Source organism: Phaenicophaeus curvirostris, chromosome 15 (genome assembly GCF_032191515.1).
Source record: "Phaenicophaeus curvirostris isolate KB17595 chromosome 15, BPBGC_Pcur_1.0, whole genome shotgun sequence".
Classification (NCBI taxonomy): Eukaryota; Metazoa; Chordata; class Aves; order Cuculiformes; family Cuculidae; genus Phaenicophaeus; species Phaenicophaeus curvirostris.
This window is the reverse complement of record NC_091406.1, coordinates 4,519,232-4,537,787: the sequence shown is the minus strand read 5'-3', so window position 1 is coordinate 4,537,787 and position 18,556 is coordinate 4,519,232. Positions and strand designations below refer to the sequence as shown.

Sequence of the window (18,556 nt, the reverse complement as noted above, 5' to 3'; positions counted from 1 at the left end):
GTTATTAAGGCACTGGTAACAAAGAATGACTGCACTTTAACTTCTGGTCACTGTGGTAAATGTTAAAAGTAGTGAAGTGTATCTGGAATGTGTAGTGTCACAGTGCAGCGTAAAAATGTAGCTTGTCAGCACATAAAGCTTTCTCCTGAAGCTCAGATGGTGGCAACTTACTGTTAATTTCTCGCCAGTGTTGACTGTTTTCCAAATTAATTGCCTGCATTAATCCATCCTTCTCTTTTAACCCATTTACAAGTGAGAAGTTTTGCAATTTGTGATTGGCTCACTTATATTTGTAAAATATTTGCTGGTTGACCCTCTTGAGTCCTAGCAAACTACATTCAGAATAGACCATGTCATAGAGAAGTCAGTTTGCAGGCATCCAGAGACAGAGTCCAGTTTTTCATTATCTTTGCCCAAATTAATAACTTCAGATAAAGTTGATATTTTTCTTTAAATATTCTGCTTACAGTTTCAGTGTTTTCTTTACATTAATTGCTTACTTGCACATTACATTTTTTGCATCCTATTTGTGTAAATCTGGTTTAATATGTATTCTCAGCAGGTTTGTGGCTTCCAATTTCCTAATTTCCTTAAATCTGGTCATAAAAGTTGCTTTGGTTTTACTTACCCAAATAGTTTTATGACCCTTAGAAAAGAAAGTAGCGTACCTGTATATAAATTTATAATATAAGCTTGGTAGTTAAAACTTGATACTTTGCAGGAGCTGTTATTTCATTGCATAGTATTTCAGCTTTGGCTGTTGTTCCGTCCTGTTTAGGACGGTTCTGAGGATCTCAGCCTTACAAGGCACTGCAAGTCCTTGTGGCATTCCACTGAAGCAGGTTGGCTTTGTGAAGAGATCTGTGCTAGTCCAAATCTTGCTACAAGATTTGGGTCATTAAAGCCTGTGTGATGGAAAACCTGAAGGCCTGGCACCAGCAGAGATCTTGAAAATGAACACCAAATGCTTGCTGGGTTAAGGCAAAAATGCAGATCAATTAATCTGTATTTCCAAGTATTTTTTCTGCATTTGTCCTGCTTTTTAGAAATCACCTGCATCTCTATTATTTACAAGCTGTGAGCAAAACCGTTTAGAACTTGTCTTTTGCTAATGTGAGGATGCATGAGACTCTTATTAAACTACAGTAAGTCTTCACTATTCCTGTGTCAGTTCTTTGTAAACCTTTTCAGTCAAAAGTTCAGGTTTGCTCAGGACTGGGCATTCTTACCTGCCGCTGAAATTGCTTGGAAGCTGAGAGTGCTCAGGGCCTGGTGCAAAAGATGGGATGGTTTCCCTGGTACTGTATCTTCCTGCTTTACATGTTATGTATAGTTTGTTCTGACTGTGCTGTGTGTTCACTTTAGTATTTTTGCCATTCTTTTTCATTTTATTAGCGCCATGCCCTATCACTTTTCCCCTCATTGATTTCAAAACAATGCACCTGCAGAGAGAAGGGGAGGGTAAGTATGGTTCGCCATACGTTCAGTTATCTGCCTTTTGATAGTTTATGGTTTGCTTTCTGATCAACCCTTCACCTGCTGTCCCTTTTATCTTGGGAATGTTCTGATCTGCAGTTTTTTGGTTTACTTCTTTCTAAAAGATCGCCTTCCTACATCTTGTGCTGTGTAAACAGGCAAGATTATAGCTTCAAAACAAAAAAAATCCCAATAATACTTCGTAAATTTACAGTGGAAAGCAGGTACAAGGGTTATTTTTTTTAAAGATTACTTTGTGGGTTTTATTGTCGTTCTGCACACTTTGAACCAGTTTTCAAATTTCTGATTTGAACTGGAAAAAGATAGTAAAGTCCCTGAAAGGAAAAGCTGGGGGGGTGGATTTTAAATCAAAGTGCTTGGAAGGCCGTATCAACTTTTTGTTAGACAGCAAGAAGACCATATCTAAGAGTTGAAAGAGATGTTGGCAACTAATTTTTTTATAGGGATTTTTTATTTTTTAGAAAAGATTGTTTTGGAATCCCTCCTGCCTAAAAGAAATCACCTTTCACAAATTAAGAAATCTCTTTTTCTCAGTGGTGTCAAGATTGATTCAAACTTAAAAATGTAACAACACTCCTTTTAAAAGACCTAAGCAAATGAGTCTTGTACCTAAAAAGGTATTGTCAGGCTTGCCTTCTTCAAAACCAGGAGGACAATCTCATAAAGTGCATCCATAAAATGTATAAAAATTAACTTTCACAGCAAAATATTGCAATGGACAATAAATATGTTCTTCTTATTTTGGATTTCTGATAAGTAAATAAGACTCTTTTATACTGTAGAACTGTTCAGAAATGATGTGTATGCGCAAGATACACTTTGAAAAAGGGATCTTAGTGTGCATACTTCATTTCAGTACCTTTTTCTTTCAATTGTTACACGACAGAATTTGTAGCTTTCTGATGTATTTCAATGTTTTTATTCACTTTGTGTATGACACCACATCTTTTATAGCATACAAGACAGCATTGGGTACCATTTTTGTTTCCTTTTGACTCTTGTTGACAGTTTTGTTAACAGAAAAGTACCATTTTATGTCCCTTTTTTATCTTCTAGATCCGTTTCCTGCTTTCAAATCTTGGCAGGAGGACAGTGAATCTGGAGAAGCTCAGCTTTCCCCGCAGGCTGGAAGGATGACTAATCATCCATTGGAAGAGGACTGTCATCCGTTATTGTCACATCGTAGTTTGGATTTTGGGCAAAGCCAGCGTTTCTTACATGATCCTGAAACGTTAGATTCTTCATCCAAAGCACTTTCTTTTGTTAGGTATGTATTTTAATGCAACTTGGTGGGTGTGAAAATACAGCTGTTTAAGAACCCCGTGGGTTTTCATGATAAAAATTAATGTCGTGTGGCCATTTGGCTGTTCTGCCTGCCCAGGAAATGCTGTAGTGGGTCAGACCAGAGGTTCATTTGGCATGGTATTGTGCCTGTCAAAGTGTCCACTGGCAGATGCTGAAGTATAAAAATAGGGCGAGCTTGCACAGATTTCCCTGGCATTTGATCAGGGTTTCTGCCAGCCTGCTGTAACGGCACTTCCTGGGCAGAAGATAGTATTTATATCTGTTGTTTACCTGTCTTTACTGGATTGCTGGTCTATGATTTTTTCTAAGTTTAGCTTGCTTTTTTTTTTTTTTTTTTTACTAACATGAGTATCTGCTTTCACATTGCCTAATTTTGGGTTTGTTTTGTGTGCCATGTTATCAACTTCCAGTAAAGAGCTAGATTCTACAGACTATTGCAACTGAAGTGTGTAGGGATGGTCTGGGCAGATTCTTCCTTTGAGCTGTGGAAGGTCTTCATTCAGAAGGGTTATAGGAAAGCATCAGCTGTTAGAGTGAGAGGTGTGGGATAATAGCAGCACAACAAAGATGTCCTCTCCTGCATGTTTAGAGGCCATATGTAGAGGTTTAACTTGGAGTATGAAAAAAGAGTTGTAACTAAACAAGCTGCAAGTTATTTGTGTGATGCTGGGGAGTGTGACCTTCAAAGCTGTAAACAACCTGTGTCCTGCACTGTCCGATACCATCAATATGAGAGGGAATTTAGGAATTTCCATGCTTGTTAGGGAAGAAAAAAGTCCCATAAAAATGAGAAAAGTATCAAACAGAAAAGACCAAGTTTAGGGTCTCCAGTTCTAAGTCTGACATAGATTTATTGATTAAAAAAGATTCTTGCTCAAGTTTACTCTAGTTTTCTGCAGAAGATGTTTGACAAGCAGCGTTAACATGATGCAGGAGATTGACCTGCAGAGAAGTGCTGATAGCCAGAGTTGTTCTCATTCTGAAACTAATAGGGATCTACACTAGCAGATTATTAGATTAGTGTTTCTAATATCTTGAACTACATTGATGTCTCAGCAAACAGGTAGTGACATCTTTCAGGCACCTTATGTAGTAAGTTTAGAGAAAATTCTTGTGGTCAATATTGAAATAAAAAGGCTTTTCCAAAGCAAATATCAATGAGCTGAACAAGTGAAAAAGGTGATTCAAAACCAGAATCTTGTACTCTGAAAATACTTTAGTATGGCAAACAGATTAGATGATGCAGATGTATTTTAGATAAATACCTAATAAATCATCTAAAATAGTTAAATGGAGCTCTCTAATTACCAAGGGTTGCTCGGTGGTAACCTTCAATCTAGGCTGTGTTCTGTGCCAGGTATTTCAAAGTGTAGTGAGTATCCAGTAACTTAGATAAGTAATTTAGCCACCAGAAAGTTCTGAACTGTTTTAGTGAGAATGTAATTAGGAGTACATTTGTTTATTACACTTGAATTTCAAACGCTGTTTTTCACCCAAGAGCTATTTATGTTAGAGGTATTACTGAAATTAGAGAAGGAAAGATAACATGTCACATTTTGAAGGCAGCAAATCAGAGCATTTTGATTCAGTAAGTAAATATCTCTGACTGAAAACCTGAGAAGAATGGATTATGAACTGGATAAAAAAGTAGAGATTAGTCATCTGTTACTCAAATACACAAGTTGTTTGCACTCGTTTAAATAATTAAATGGCATTTAAAAAATGCTTTTATGCAGAACACGAAGAGCATCCTTTAGCTCAAAAGATGACAAAAGGGAAGACAAGACGCCTTATCAGCTTGTCAAGAAACTACAGAAAAAAATAAAGCAATTTGAGGAACAGTTTGAAAAAGAGAAAAACATTAAGGTAAGTTACCACTTCTGCTTTTATTCAGGATAAATGCCTGCATGGTGGAGCTAAGTTCCTTCTTGTAGTTCATCACTGAGTAACTGTGGGATCACAGACGATAAACATTTTGTTATGCACTGCTGCCTACAAAAGTGAACTGACTAGCAGTAGTACACAACATACCATAGCGCCGGAGGTCAGAGAAGGGCAGACAGTGGCATTGATGCAGTGAGACTGGAGAGCTATCAGATGAGGCATGTGGAGAGGCAAAAGCATGTCCTCACTCTCTGGCTCAAATTCTGTTACCTTTCTTCAAATTAATTTCTGTAAGTGTTGTCTGTTATGTTGGCATTGAGATCTGGTCTTGGACTAAGAGTGCATGCACGTTGCTGGTCACATTCACTGTCATAAATATTACCACATATCAAAATAAATATTTATAAACAAGCTTTGGTGTATTTGTTTTCATAAAATATACTTTGTTTGTATTACTTTTCAGCCCTCCTATAGTGATATTGCAGCCAATCCAAAAGTTTTAAAATGGATGACTGAACTCACCAAATTGAGAAAGCAAATCAAAGGTAAGGGGTGCTACAGTTTCTGATTTTCTGCAAACACCTGCCTATCTACCTGCCTAAAATGGCTGTCATTCAGTAAAATTCCACAGGAGAGTATGAATGTTGCATTTCTAGATTCTAAACTATTCAAAAGTGAAATTATTCTTGTGACTTCGTGTTTAGTTTATTAGAAGAGAAAATTTGTCTATGCAGAGTTTTATGTTCCTTTATTTGCAGTTGGACTGAGAGAGTTATTTCTTTTAAACCTTTGGATTGAGCAATTTTTCTCGTTTCAGATGCAAAGCAGAGGAGCTCAGATGGGGAATTCATACCTCAAACACGTCCACGAAGTAACACTCTTCCAAAAAGCTTTGGCTCCTCTCTTGACCAAGAGGCTGAAGAAAATGGAGATGAGATGCGGGTTGTGCAGAATGAGAAGAAGCCCACCAAGGAAGCTACACTTGAACTCATTTTGAAAAGATTAAAGGAAAAGCGAGTTGAGAGATGTTTGCCAGAAGATATAAAAGTAAGCATAAGGTTACGGGTAGGCTGTTTCTAACAGAATAATGAAGGGAAATAGTCATACATTTCAGATATCGCTTTATCAAGGAAATGATGCCTCTATCTAGCAGCCCTTGACCAAGACCTTGTATTTCAGACTCTGTGGGGAAATGATCATGGTGAACAACATTTTCCTCGCTCACTCTTATTAAAATATTTACAAGTATGTGCTGACAATACTGGACAGCTTTAAGTGGATGGAAGTGGGATGTGTGGTGTTAACTAAACTAAGTTTGGCTGAGGCATCTGTATAGCTGATAAATGTAGAAAAGCTGTTACAAGTGACTTGTGTTTGATTAAACGTGAATTATTCTTCTGACAGAAAATGACAAAGGACCATTTGGTAGAAGAGAAAACATCTCTCCAGAAAAGCCTCCTGTATTATGAAAGTCAGCATGGACGGCCGGTAATACTTGGTTTAGTTCACCAAACTGTATTAACGTATACATAGACAAAAGTAAAGTTGATGCAGTAGTAATGCTGAAATTTAATGCTGGTGTGTGGTCTTTTTTCTTCTCCAAAGTGCAGTTATCTATTGGTTTATTAGTTTCCATGTTACCGTCAGAAGAAGTTATTACGTTGACTTCTTTAAAAAAGAAAAAAATCATGTATTCATAGGTTCTTTTTCCACAGATTGGTAGATTACTGGACTTTGCAAAGTGATTGATGTTGTTTGGTGCCTTATTTGTCTGTGAAGCAAAGAGAAATCTTAAAACTAAATGACACTATTGAATTTCCTGGGAAGAGACTTTAAATGTTCTGGATTTCACAATAATAAAAATGAAAAGACGCTTCTTTTTTTTTTTTTTTTTGAGCATGTGGCGTTTATCTTACCTAGTTGGAGATATGGAAGTTAGAGGAAGTGATCAGCAATTAGTACCTAAAGTTCTGGGCTTTCACCTTAGACAGTGATCAGCATCACTCGTCCAATCACAAGATGTTTCCAGTTATGAATCTATCAGTATCTGGAGTTGGCACACTTGCTTTATAACCAGCACTGTCATATAAATCTGATCAAGCCTTTCAGCCTAAAAGCCAAGGAACAATGATAGTCTTGGAGATACTGGCACTGATTCCACGGTCCCCTTAGGGAGAGAATGCCAGTAACTGTTGAGGATAGTCTGTAAGATTCATTATGTGAGTGTCACGGTGGCCAGAAGTTGAGAGTAAGTCAGATATCAGGTAAAATCTCTCTACAGTTTCATCTTTTCCTTTTCCTCCCCATCATTTCTTTAGAACCATCATCATTGCTAGGCCCACAGTCTTCCCCCTAAGTTCTTGGTCCTTTTTTTCCTCTTTTCCATGGGCTTTGAAGACAGGGTTTGCTTCTACTGAAGCTCCCTTAACTTTTAGGGAGTCTTTAAGACACCTTCCTAAAAAATATAGGGGGTTAAAGTGAGAAAAGAGAGGAGGAAAAAGCACCCATTTATTCCCCTTTATCTGCATTAGCCCCATTTTATACACAGTTTAAACTAGTTTTATATTCCTAATTGAGGTGTATGTGGCCTGGCATGAGAAGCATACCGCTCTGTGTTTGCTTGTCTATTATTGACTGGTATAATTAATTCTGTGGTTTCTCTGCCTTTAGGTTACTAGAGAAGAAAGACATATTGTGAAGCCACTTTATGACAGATACAGACTTGTAAAACAAATGTTAACTAGAGCAAGCATTACTCCTATTCTTGTGAGTAAAACAAATGCTATTTCTACTTTTTCCACTTTTGAACTGCTAGGCTGCCTTTAGAGGAGCTAGTAATAATGTTCCATGAAATAAATCCTTCTTGTGGAAGATACAAGATGTTGTTATCATTATACCTAAGGCATTTGATTTACTGCTGAGAGCAGAGCAGTTCAAAGCTGTCTATGACCTTGATGACTCTTAAGAAGCAAATGGTTCTCAGTGGAAGTAAATAAGCTGTTCTATCTCGCCTTGGCTGAGACGTTCCCCAGTCACTGTGCTAGGTATGGATCTGCAGTACATACTGTACTTCCAGTCCTCCCAAGAATAGTAACACCAGTTGCAGTGAAGTTTGCCTCTTCTGTACTGCAGGTTACTGTCACTTGAGGAATGAGTTATAGGGTGGCCAGAAGAATCATTCCATTTGTCATGCTTCCCCAGTGTGAGATGTTATCAATATCTGCAACATCTGCGCTTTTTCATTGTGTTTTCACTTCATTTCCTTCTAACTTGCAGTGCTTTTTATTCTTTTCTTTCTTCTCTCTATGGTCTTGTAAGAGATGAGGAAGAAAAGGTTTTGTACTGTGCAAGGAGATTGGTGTGGTCTTGTTTATAGTACCTGTAAAACAAAACCAGCTGGCTGGCTTTGTTCTTTGTGAACTAATCAAAGTCTTGCATGCTGACCCAGGCTTGCAACAAAAGAGTTTTTATATTAACTATTTGACCCTTTTAGAAGGAAGGGACTGCATCGCTGATGTGAGATAATCCCTTTATGTACAGATGATTCTCTGCCAGATTTACATAGCTGGGCAGTGGCTTACTCAGCGGGAGCTTAATCAGCTGTTCTTGTTGACTCTGACTGTTCTTAGCTATCCCCTTTAAGCTGAAGTACAGTGAGATAAAGGGACCAGTTCAAGATTATTCCTTTCTTGCATATACATTTTTGGGTAGCTGCTTTTATAGAAAAATGTGATATGCATTACAGTCATATTTCAGTTTAAGGGCTTTTTTATCAGTATCCCTTTTTGAACTCCATAAATGCAGGTTGCTCTTAAACACCTAAGCTCTTCTCCATGATTGGTGAGTCAGAGATAATTGGTGGTGCCCTTGAATGGTTGAGTTCTATCCCATCTCTCACTTAAAATCTGACTCTTCAGCTGAGATGCAGTTGTATTATCAGTAGCTTTATGACTATATTGTAGCAAAATATGATCGTATTTCACATCTGTGGAACAAAGGGAGGGGAGATAGCCAACCAATAAATTCAGAAGAGATCTTGGTAACGTAATTCCTAATCTATGCTGTAGGCAACATCTCTAAAATATTTTTCACAGGCCTCTGCTTTTGAAACCTGTAAGACAGATACATGGAGCTCTCTGATTACCAAGGGCTGTTCAGTGGTAGCTTCTGGATAGGCTATATTCAGAGCCAGATATTTCAAGGATAACCTTTTGGTTTATATGACACTTGCTTCCATGAGAAACCTCTTATGAAATCACAGTGTACTGATCACATAGTGAAGCCTGTATGGAAATGACCAAAGCAGCAGAAAGCTGTTTACTTTTCCTGAAATAAAGTTTTTTGGTGTGTCATTGTCTGTGTGGCTTTTGTGTTCCACCTTCCTCTTGTTCAAATAGTCTGTCTATTGAAATTCTGTGTGCTGTGCAGGGATAACAGATGAGCAGGGGTGTGCAACAGGCAGCTAACGGTAATATCTCTACAGCACAGTGGTACCTGTGTTAGGCTGAGGGATTTAGCTGTTTTGACTCTGAAATAAAAATAGATGACTCTCATATAGCTCTTCCAAGCACCAGGCTTTGGAGTGGTTTAGAAAGATACCTGCCATCGTTATTTCCAATGTATGCCTGGCAGAAGAGAAAAAAAAAATGGCTTTTGGTGTTGTATAAGTTTATATTTACAATCTTCCTATGGTTTGGTGTGGGAGGAACAAGAGTAAATATGAAATCTGGAGAAACCTTTGCACTTTGAGCTTTCTACAAAAAGTGGAGAGGGAATGTGCTTTTTATTTCAAGTCAGAAGAATAAGAGTTTCAGAAATTTTTACTTCTTCATCAAGGATGCTTTGGGCATCTGAGCTTTTTGGGTTGTGTGGTTGTTTTGTCTGTGCTCTGTAAGTATGTTTGCAGCCTTCTATTCTTCTGAAGAAATACCTTTAGGTATTAGGTGACTTGAACAAAATTCTGACTGCACACGGCATTTAATGTCTAATTGTACATAATGAAACAAACTTAAATTTTTGCAGGGTTCACCATCAACGAAGAGGCGGGGGCAGATGTTACAGCCCATTATTGAAGGTGAAACTGCCCATTTTTTTGAAGAAATTAAGGTGCGTAGAGTGCATTTTAAACAAAAAATATATATTTCCCAGCAGTTGTAGTATGGAACTGAAATATTACATATTTGCTTGAATTTCTGGAACTTTCAGGAAGAAGAGGAGGAAAGTGATGGTTTGTCTGCAGATCTGAATGATATCTTCAAAACTGCTGTCCAAACACAGTCTGTTTTAAGCCCAGTTGAAAACTCCGAGTCTGATGTTGAAGATGGTCAAGAGAAACTAACTCGGGACCTTAGGCTGTCAAGCACCCGTGCTGCTTCTATGTATGTGACAATAAGTGACTAATTCTATTACAGAGGTGGCAATTATTGCACTTAGAGTTACGATACCAAATATGTGATGTCGGGTGGGAGGGAGTGACATGCTCAGCTCTTCATGGGAAGTGTTTGGCTTGAATGAGCGTTCTTTCCTCTGACATCTCTGAATAAGGTCTTTTTGTATTCAGTGAATTCTTCAGTATATTCTGAACCTTCTTCAGCCTTACGTGAGCTGTGTACACAGCAAAAAAATTTATAACCCTTTATTAACTACTAGTTTGTTCTCAGTATTTCACTGTCAGAGAGATATTCCTTATGAGTGAGATAAGTGTATTATTAGTGCAGCTATCTCAGTTGTTTTGAGTATGTTTTGAAGAAATTAGGTTTCATTGTATGCCCAACACTGTTTTTGTTTCACTTGAAATTTGTAGGCCTGAATTATTGGAGCAATTGTGGAAAGCCAGAGCTGAAAAAAAGAAACTACGTAAGACGTTGCGAGAATTTGAAGAGGAGTTCTATCAGCAGAATGGAAGGTTTGTTTAGCACAAAACCAGATTCTGGACAGCAGTCTCCTTTTGTAGCCAAGTGGGTTTTTCAGCTTTTTAATGAGTGATGCCAAATGGAATCTGATCTGTCCTGATCTCTGCTATGAATAATCTGAAAGAGATAAGTGTTGCGTATTTTTAATAATGGAGGAAGCCTGCTCCTGAGTTACATTTCCTCTGCTACAGCCTGTAAAACGTAACACTGAAAATGGAAGTGGTTGTTTTGTGTTTTTTTATTAACATTTTGAAATAATTATTAAAAAAGTATATTTATTTTTAATTTTTTATGTTACGCCCCTCCCGGGCTATCCCCCGCCCCCGATTATCCTGTTTTTAACATAGAGCTGGGGAGTTTGCCTGTATGTTCTTTGTTCCAGTAGCCCAGTCCCGACAGTGCGTATTTAAGCCTTTGACACAGTTTCTCACAGCGTTCTGCTTGAGAAACTGTCAGCCTCTGGGCTGGACAGGCGCACACTCTCCTGGGTGGAAAACTGGTTGGATGGCCGGGCCCAGAGAGTGGTGGTAAATGGTGTGAAATCCAGCTGGAGGCCAGTGACAAGTGGGGTTCCCCAGGGCTCAGTGCTGGGTCCAGCCCTGTTCAATGTCTTCATCAATGACCTGGATGAAGGCATCGAATGCACCCTTAGCAAGTTTGCGGATGACACTAAGCTGGGTGGAAGTGTCGATCTGCTGGAGGGTCGGGAGGCTCTGCAAAGGGATCTGAACAGGCTGGACCGCTGGGCAGAGTCCAATGGCATGAGGTTTAACAAGGCCAAATGCCGGGTCCTGCACTTGGGGCACAACAACCCTATGCAGTGCTACAGACTGGGAGAAGTCTGTCTAGAAAGCTGCCTGGAGGAGAGGGACCTGGGGGTGTTGGTTGACAGCCGACTGAATATGAGCCAGCAGTGTGCCCAGGTGGCCAAGAAGGCCAAGGGCATCTTGGCTTGTATCAGAAACGGCGTGACCAGCAGGTCCAGGGAGGTTATCCTCCCTCTGTACTCGGCACTGGTGAGACCGCTCCTCGAATCCTGTGTTCAGTTCTGGGCCCCTCACCACAAGAAGGATGTTGAGGCTCTGGAGAGAGTCCAGAGAAGAGCAACAAAGCTGGTGAAAGGGCTGGAGAACAGGCCTTATGAGGAGCGGCTGAGAGAGCTGGGGTTGTTTAGCCTGGAGAAGAGGAGGCTGAGGGGTGACCTCATTGCTCTCTACAACTACCTGAAAGGACGTTGTAGAGAGGAGGGTGCTGGCCTCTTCTCCCAAGTGACAGGGGACAGGACAAGAGGGAATGGCCTCAAGCTCCGACAGGGGAGGTTTAGGCTAGACGTTAGGAAAAAATTCTTTACAGAAAGGGTCATTGGGCACTGGAACAGGCTGCCCAGGGAGGTGGTTGAGTCACCTTCCCTGGAGGTGTTTAAGGCACGGGTGGACGAGGTGCTGAGGGATATGGTTTAGTGTTTGGTAGGAACGGTTGGACTCGGTGATCCGGTGGGTCTCTTCCAACATCGTTATTCTGTGATTCTGTGATTCTGTGATTTCCTTTCCAATAAAGGGCTAGATAAATTTTTGTTCTTCTCTGTTTAAGGGTTTTAGGCTTCTTTATTGGAATATGTGTTGTTATGAATTTGATTGAACAGCTGCCCATTGTGTGTAATAGATTTTTCAAGCTATCCCTTCTTGAACAAAACTAACACTTTTAATAGTCACTTTCTGGACTGACAGATGTTCTCACTTAGCTGTACTTTTTACTGTATTTCTTCTTAAATATAAACTCCTGGACCACTGGTCACGCAAATTCCACTAATATGGCTTAATCAGGCACTTAGTGAATTTGGGACATAATTCCTTTTGACTTCAATGGCAAATAATGAGGTTGCATATGAAGGATTGATTGAAAAATAAGTCCGATTAAGCAATTTATTTATTTTAGTCCAGTCGTGAATATATAAGAATACTTCTCTGCTATCCATTTATGGATCAGTCTATATACAGTGAAAATTTCTGTGACATATACATGGGACCTGAAATGAAAGTCTTCATATCCCATTAATAAAACCTTCAGAAGAACTTAAAGGGAACAGTTTATAAACAGTGCTGCAACAGTTGTGTTGAATAAATGCTGCTGGGTTTTCAGTTCAGTTTTTTAGATGATGGCAAATCAAATACAACAATGGGTCTGTTATTGGTGAACAAGCTGCCCAAATGATTTTTATCTGCCCTGAGATAACTGCACTTTTGGTGCTTTTGTTTGGCTTGTTGCAGTGTGAAGGATCTTCTCGAAACTTAGAGGTGTGCTTCTTTTTACAGGAACGTACAGAAGGAAGATCGGGTTCCAATGCTCGATGAGTACAGGGAGTACAAGAAAATTAAAGCTAAACTTCGGCTGTTAGAAGTCCTTATCAGCAAACAAGATTCTTCAAAATCAATCTAAGTTGTTCCTCTGAACCGCTGAATAGCTTGATGGTTCCATGTTCTACCGCTGTACTTATTGGGTGCTTGTGTTCATTTGTCATGCACTGTTGAAAGAATCCAGTTTGTGCACTTTATTGTGGTGCCACTATGACATATTTGAAGGGTGAGTAGGTCCTGTCTAGAGAGCAAGTAAGATTTCTAAGTTTGAGACTGCTCTATCCAACTTTAGCAAACACAGTTTCCATCCAAGTTTTGTTACAGATGCATACATCTTGTTCCAAAACAACTGTAGCTTTTTTTTTCCTTTAGCATTCAAGAACTTTGAGACTTTTGTTGTTACCAACTTTTTGCATAATTGAAGAAATTCTTAATACCATAATGCTACACTGAACTACTCCTCTTGCCTATTTTTTATTATGTGGGAAAACAATCAGCAAATTAAACACACAGCTCTTTTTCCTGGAACATTTGAAAAACCAGACTACAATTCCTTTCAAAGGACTGCTGTGGAACAACTTTAGTTTTTGGTATTCTAAATTGCACCTATAACACAGTAATAATTAACAGCTATGGATTTTGCTCATTAGTGGTCACATTTCCTCCTTGATAAAGATGACAGTGGACAAACCAGAAAGTGACCTTGCTTAGTGTCTTTTAAAACATGGAAAACTGAGAAGCGTATATCACATGCTGCCTACAGGACTTACGTTACTGTCGTTCATCTTATCATTTAATCGGTTATTGTTTATCAGCTAGTGGTGACAGTGTTTTGTCTGAATTGGATACTGCATCTCCAGTTTCAGAAGATTTATTTGAGGAACATAATGAACATTTCGGTGTATGGGAAATCCGATGGCACTCAGACTTGTGTAGCTGCAGCAGAAAAGAGCTGGCCTAGGGCAGTTAAAATTCCACTGCACGTGAAATAAGTACGGTATCAAGGGCTAGAATCAGTGTAGTTAATGCGCATCCCAGGGTGTACTGTTGGCTTTGAGTGAAAAATTACTGCTGTGTATCGCGGTTTTGTTTTACAGTTGGAGAATAAAAATAAGTTACCTAACTCTTACGATGTAAACAAAACAGTTTATGGGCCTTGCATGACTTAGCTTCAGAGTTGAAACTAAATGAGGTTCTGAGTATCACATCTGCTGTGCTGAATGATGATTTAGCTCCTAGCTTTCTGCTCCGCAACAGCCATCAGCAGCTGGTTTTGATCTGGCAAAATCTAAGTGTTAATTTTAACTGGTGCTTTCTCAGTTTTATTTTTCTTCAATGTATCAGTTTGATTGTGGCCATGTTTTGCATGCACCTCCTCTCACTGCATGTTTTTATGACTGGCTAATATCAACATAGCTTTGATTCACACTGCAAAATGAAAGACCAAAAATGAACTTTCTCACAGTGTAAGAAATGGCTAGCGTGTAACCTCAGAGATTTGCTGTTCTGTCATGAAGCATATGAAATAGGTGGGAAGTAGGATTTTTAGTGCTCAGATTTCATCTGTGGACTGTAGAATACTAATTGTTTTTACTCTGCTTGTAGGCGTGTAATTTTGGAATTCAGAGAAAAAAAAGAAAGCACTAAAACTATTGAGCACTGGTGGTATGCCTTGTTTTTTAAACTGCAGAATGATCTGGGACCTTAGAGAATTATGAGGTTAAACTAGTCTTGAGACCATTTATCAATTCTATTCAGTTCCATTGTGCAATGTACACTTCAGTTCCTTTTCTATCCGTCTGCAGACACGGGTGTATCCAAACATTGAAACTAATGTGTACTGTATAGTGTTGTACATGAATGTTTGTGTTTTATATACCACATGCAAAATGTCAATATGCACTATTTAAATGTTTTAAATAATATATTCCTCCTTTATAATGCTTAAATCTATATGATTCCAATATTTTTATAAGTGAGTGAGTGATCAGACTGGTTCCAATTCAGAATTAACAGCTGCTTTGTGTTTGTTATGCAGTGTTTGGCTGTTTATTCAGTATAGTAGATAAGCATGGCAACAACAGTTATGCCGAGTGTGTTTTGTGCCATCCTTGTTGAGCAATAAATAAATGGTAGATCTAGGCATTTTGTGATATAACAGTTTTACTTTGGTAAAAGCAGAACCTATATATCTATATGGATATATAGATATGGAATATATATAACTAAACCAGACGTAATTGCATTGCTATGTCTGGTGCTCATTGTATAGACTTTTATAATAAAAGTACCTTAACCTTTATTGTCATATATCTTTGTTTCGCATCATGCTTTTTCCTCCACTGCCATCTCTTAGATAAAACACGTGCTGAATCCTTCACTGTTCTGCTGTGCATTTATAGTTTCAGAGTGTTCAGACCTGCCTCAGAAACTCCTGTAGAGCTGCCCACACTGGGGGTGGCTCAGGAGACAGACCTTGATGAAACCACAGCATTTTAAACCTTATTTTACCTGTTTTAGACTGTGCCTCTCAGCAGCCACGGCAGGGAAGGCCATTTCAGAGCAGCTCCTGCAATGACAGCTTGGCTCATGGTGCAGTGTGGGCTTCAGTTCCTGCTGGGATGCCAGCCTGCTGTGTGATGGTGCCGGAGCAAACGGAGTTCTGCTCATTCCTGCTCCCACAGTAGCAGCTTTGGGAGGAGATGGGGCAGAGTGCTGATTCAGCCATTACTGGGCTAATTAATTCGCTGCTAGAGGGTACACCTCCAGCCAATAAGCAGCATTTGATTGTGTCTCTATATCTGTAATGATCTCTTAGCCTTAAAATCAGTATCACAGCAGTAACTGCTGTATTTGCAGCCAGAACACACTGTTGATGCGCTCATTTCTGCAGACGTGAGAGGATGCTTTTCCTGTGGACCAGGCAGACTTTTCTCATAATACATTAAAATAAGATCGTGCAAAAAGTGACTGAGGTCTTTCAGGCTGACTTCTGTTGTATTCTGTGTAAATCTACCTGGGTGGTAGGGCGGATAAATGGGAAGAAGTAAAAAAAATACCAGGAACTTGAGGGAGTGAGGGAGAGGAGGCAGAAGGCAGCCTCCAGTACGTTCCTCAATGTGGGACAGAATAACCTTCCCTTCAATCACATCTTTCTTCTGAAGGGGGGGCAAGGGGGAGGAGAAAGCACAAATTCTTAGGATATTCTTGAATGAACAAGGTTGTTTTTGATCTGTTCTTTGATCCTCCATTTTTGTTCTTTGATCCTCCTTTTTTTTTGCATTTTGATTTATTCAACAAAGCTTGTGGATGAGCTGTTATCAAGAAGACAAAACCCCCTCAAATAGTGGTTTGGTGGGAACCGTTTAAGATGCATGTGCTACAAAGCAATGAGCCTAGATTTTAATGAGGTAAATAACCCTGTATTAAACACCATTAGCCAAAGCAGAGGAGAAACAGGTACTTTTGAAGGTACAAAAAGCTCAGTGAAGCTGGGACAAAATCCTCTTTGCTGAAGAACCAGCTGTGAGACAACACCGATTTGTAGCGTTTCAAGCTTCACCTCTTCAAACAGGTTTCTTTGAGCTGTTATGTGACTGGAGGGCAAGCAGCTTGCTGGGTAAAGTGAGGCAGGCTATGAACAGGGCTTCCCATGGCCCAGAGGAGCAGAGCTGAGGATGAGGAGTGCTTGAAAGCTCTTCTGTGAAGTTCTGGGTAAGTAAATGCGTTTAAAGGTTTTGAGACTTCCTTGTATGAGAGGGGTTGCCAAGAGGAGGAAAGGTCAGAGATGCCAAAGGTGCAACACGTCTGCTTTCCTGCGTGTCAGACTGTTGAGTAAGAAATGGATCAACAGTGACCTCTGTTTTCTGGGACAAGTGTCAGGGGACAGGATGCTTGCATAGCAGCAAGAACCCTTTGGGAGGGAAGAGGTGATTTTATTTCAAACCGGTTCCTTTTAGGAAAGAGAGGGTGTCTTGGCTTAGTCAGGAGGCTGAAGTTATGGGATCAGTGAGCCCTGACAGGCAAACCAGTGCGTGGCTCCGCTGTGCTACTGGGCTGAAGTGATCTCTTTCTGGGCTCCTTCACCCATCCGCTCTCCTCCCCGTGAGCTCTGCTCCTACATGCTGTGATGACTTCTGAGTATTATAAATCCTTGTAAGATTTATGTAAGTTTTAGGATACTTTGGAGGCTGGGGGTTACACGTTGTGCCAGAGGGCAGCAGGGACCCCCATGGGGTGTTGCAGCCTGGTGGTGACCCCGTGTTCAGATGATATTTGGATGTGCGTATTATTTCATCCTGTGGTTGAATCCCAGAAAAGAAGAAATATTAATGACTGCAGAAGAGTAGTAACGTGACACCTCATCTCTAGGGCAACGGGTATAGATGGATTAGGGAATAAAGAGGATGTTGTGAGACTTCAGGCTGGTGCTAGGGTGATGCAAATCGCCCTCTGGTGGTTCCAGCTGTAAAAGCCTCATCAAAATAAACCATTGGTGCATTTCCTCAAAAGAAGAATATTGTTGGTTTGTTTTTTTTTTTTGTGTGTGTTTGTTTGTTTGTTTTTATTTCTGATGCCAATAGTAACCCGTTTTGGAAGGGACAGGCGCCTGGAATAAGGCTTGTTCCCTTGTGTCTGTGTCTCATGGCAGCCCCAGAAGGCAGCGCAGGAATAGCTGTGGTTCAGGTGTTGGTAGCGATGCCTACCTAGAGCTCTAGCAGGGTTGGTCAGTTCTTCTCAGAGCTGAAGCAGCACCTGCAACTCTCAGAGAAAAGCCCCAGCTGCAACAACAGGGCGTATCTTTCTTAGAAGTCCTGCTTCTTTTATCCAGAAAAAAATAAAGGGAGGTGGGATATGGGGACTTTGGATTTATTTAAACTGTGTGAAGAGTCAGGCCACCTGTTACCAGATGCACTCATGCATTTCACTGTGCCATCTCACCTCAAGTATCCTGTTGTTCCATGATTTTTGTAATTCTATGTCGTTTGCATTACTGACATTTACTTCCTCCTCTGACTCAGTTGTGTACCTGAAGACCCTAGAACACACCAATGCAGCAACGTGTCCTCGAGACGGTGCTGCCCTGAAACGTGTCTTTGCAACCTTCCTCTTCGCTTGCATCACCTGCTAAGGATCTGAGTCCTGAAATACCTCTTCGCAAGCACGAGGTCTTACAGTCTCTGCCCCCTCCCTGGGCAGCCACGAGGGGATGTTCTGGAAGAGTGACAACATTTTAAATTCTTGTCCCACCTCATCCTTCACTGGTGCCCTTACAAGTTGCTCTGCTAAACCCTTTTGTTTCCTTCTTCCCTCCCTGAGGGCAGCGTTGTCAGCCAGTATAAGAGTTCTTAAAAAATGTTATAATCACTGACTTTGTGTTGCTCTTCTGCCTCTCAGTTGTTGCTCCTGATGTTTCCACCTGAGGATGGGAACAGGACTGCAAGAACAGCCTCAGACACTGCTGAAATGTTGCAGTGGAGTCGTAGCTCTGAAGTGTGACTGAGTCCGTGTCCTCAGTGGACACATACTTCTGATCTCTCCTTTCCCTTTCTGTATCTTTGATAGCTTCAGGTGGCTCAATTCAACACCAGAACGACTAAAAAA

General features: G+C 40.1%; 2 protein-coding genes across 4 annotated transcripts in view; one reads left to right on the top strand and one right to left on the bottom strand.

Annotated features, from left to right (window-relative positions):
- The window catches only part of FAM13B (family with sequence similarity 13 member B), a 49,062-nt gene extending 33,808 nt beyond the window's left edge, over positions 1 to 15,254 (top strand). The window contains exons 15-25 of one of the 3 annotated variants that reach the window (XM_069869422.1): positions 1,396 to 1,461; positions 2,554 to 2,764; positions 4,539 to 4,668; positions 5,150 to 5,231; positions 5,504 to 5,733; positions 6,091 to 6,174; positions 7,357 to 7,452; positions 9,709 to 9,792; positions 9,892 to 10,064; positions 10,490 to 10,591; positions 12,911 to 15,254. In XM_069869422.1, the coding sequence (XP_069725523.1) occupies positions 1,396 to 1,461; positions 2,554 to 2,764; positions 4,539 to 4,668; positions 5,150 to 5,231; positions 5,504 to 5,733; positions 6,091 to 6,174; positions 7,357 to 7,452; positions 9,709 to 9,792; positions 9,892 to 10,064; positions 10,490 to 10,591; positions 12,911 to 13,034 (1,382 nt within the window). In that variant the 3' untranslated portion in view covers positions 13,035 to 15,254. The remainder of the gene's footprint in view (positions 1 to 1,395; positions 1,462 to 2,553; positions 2,765 to 4,538; positions 4,669 to 5,149; positions 5,232 to 5,503; positions 5,734 to 6,090; positions 6,175 to 7,356; positions 7,453 to 9,708; positions 9,793 to 9,891; positions 10,065 to 10,489; positions 10,592 to 12,910) is intronic. The other 2 variants (XM_069869423.1, XM_069869424.1) reach the window with 2 other exon arrangements.
- Positions 1 to 18,556, bottom strand: part of HNRNPAB (heterogeneous nuclear ribonucleoprotein A/B) — a 302,005-nt gene that overhangs the window by 131,626 nt on the left and 151,823 nt on the right. The window lies entirely within an intron of this gene.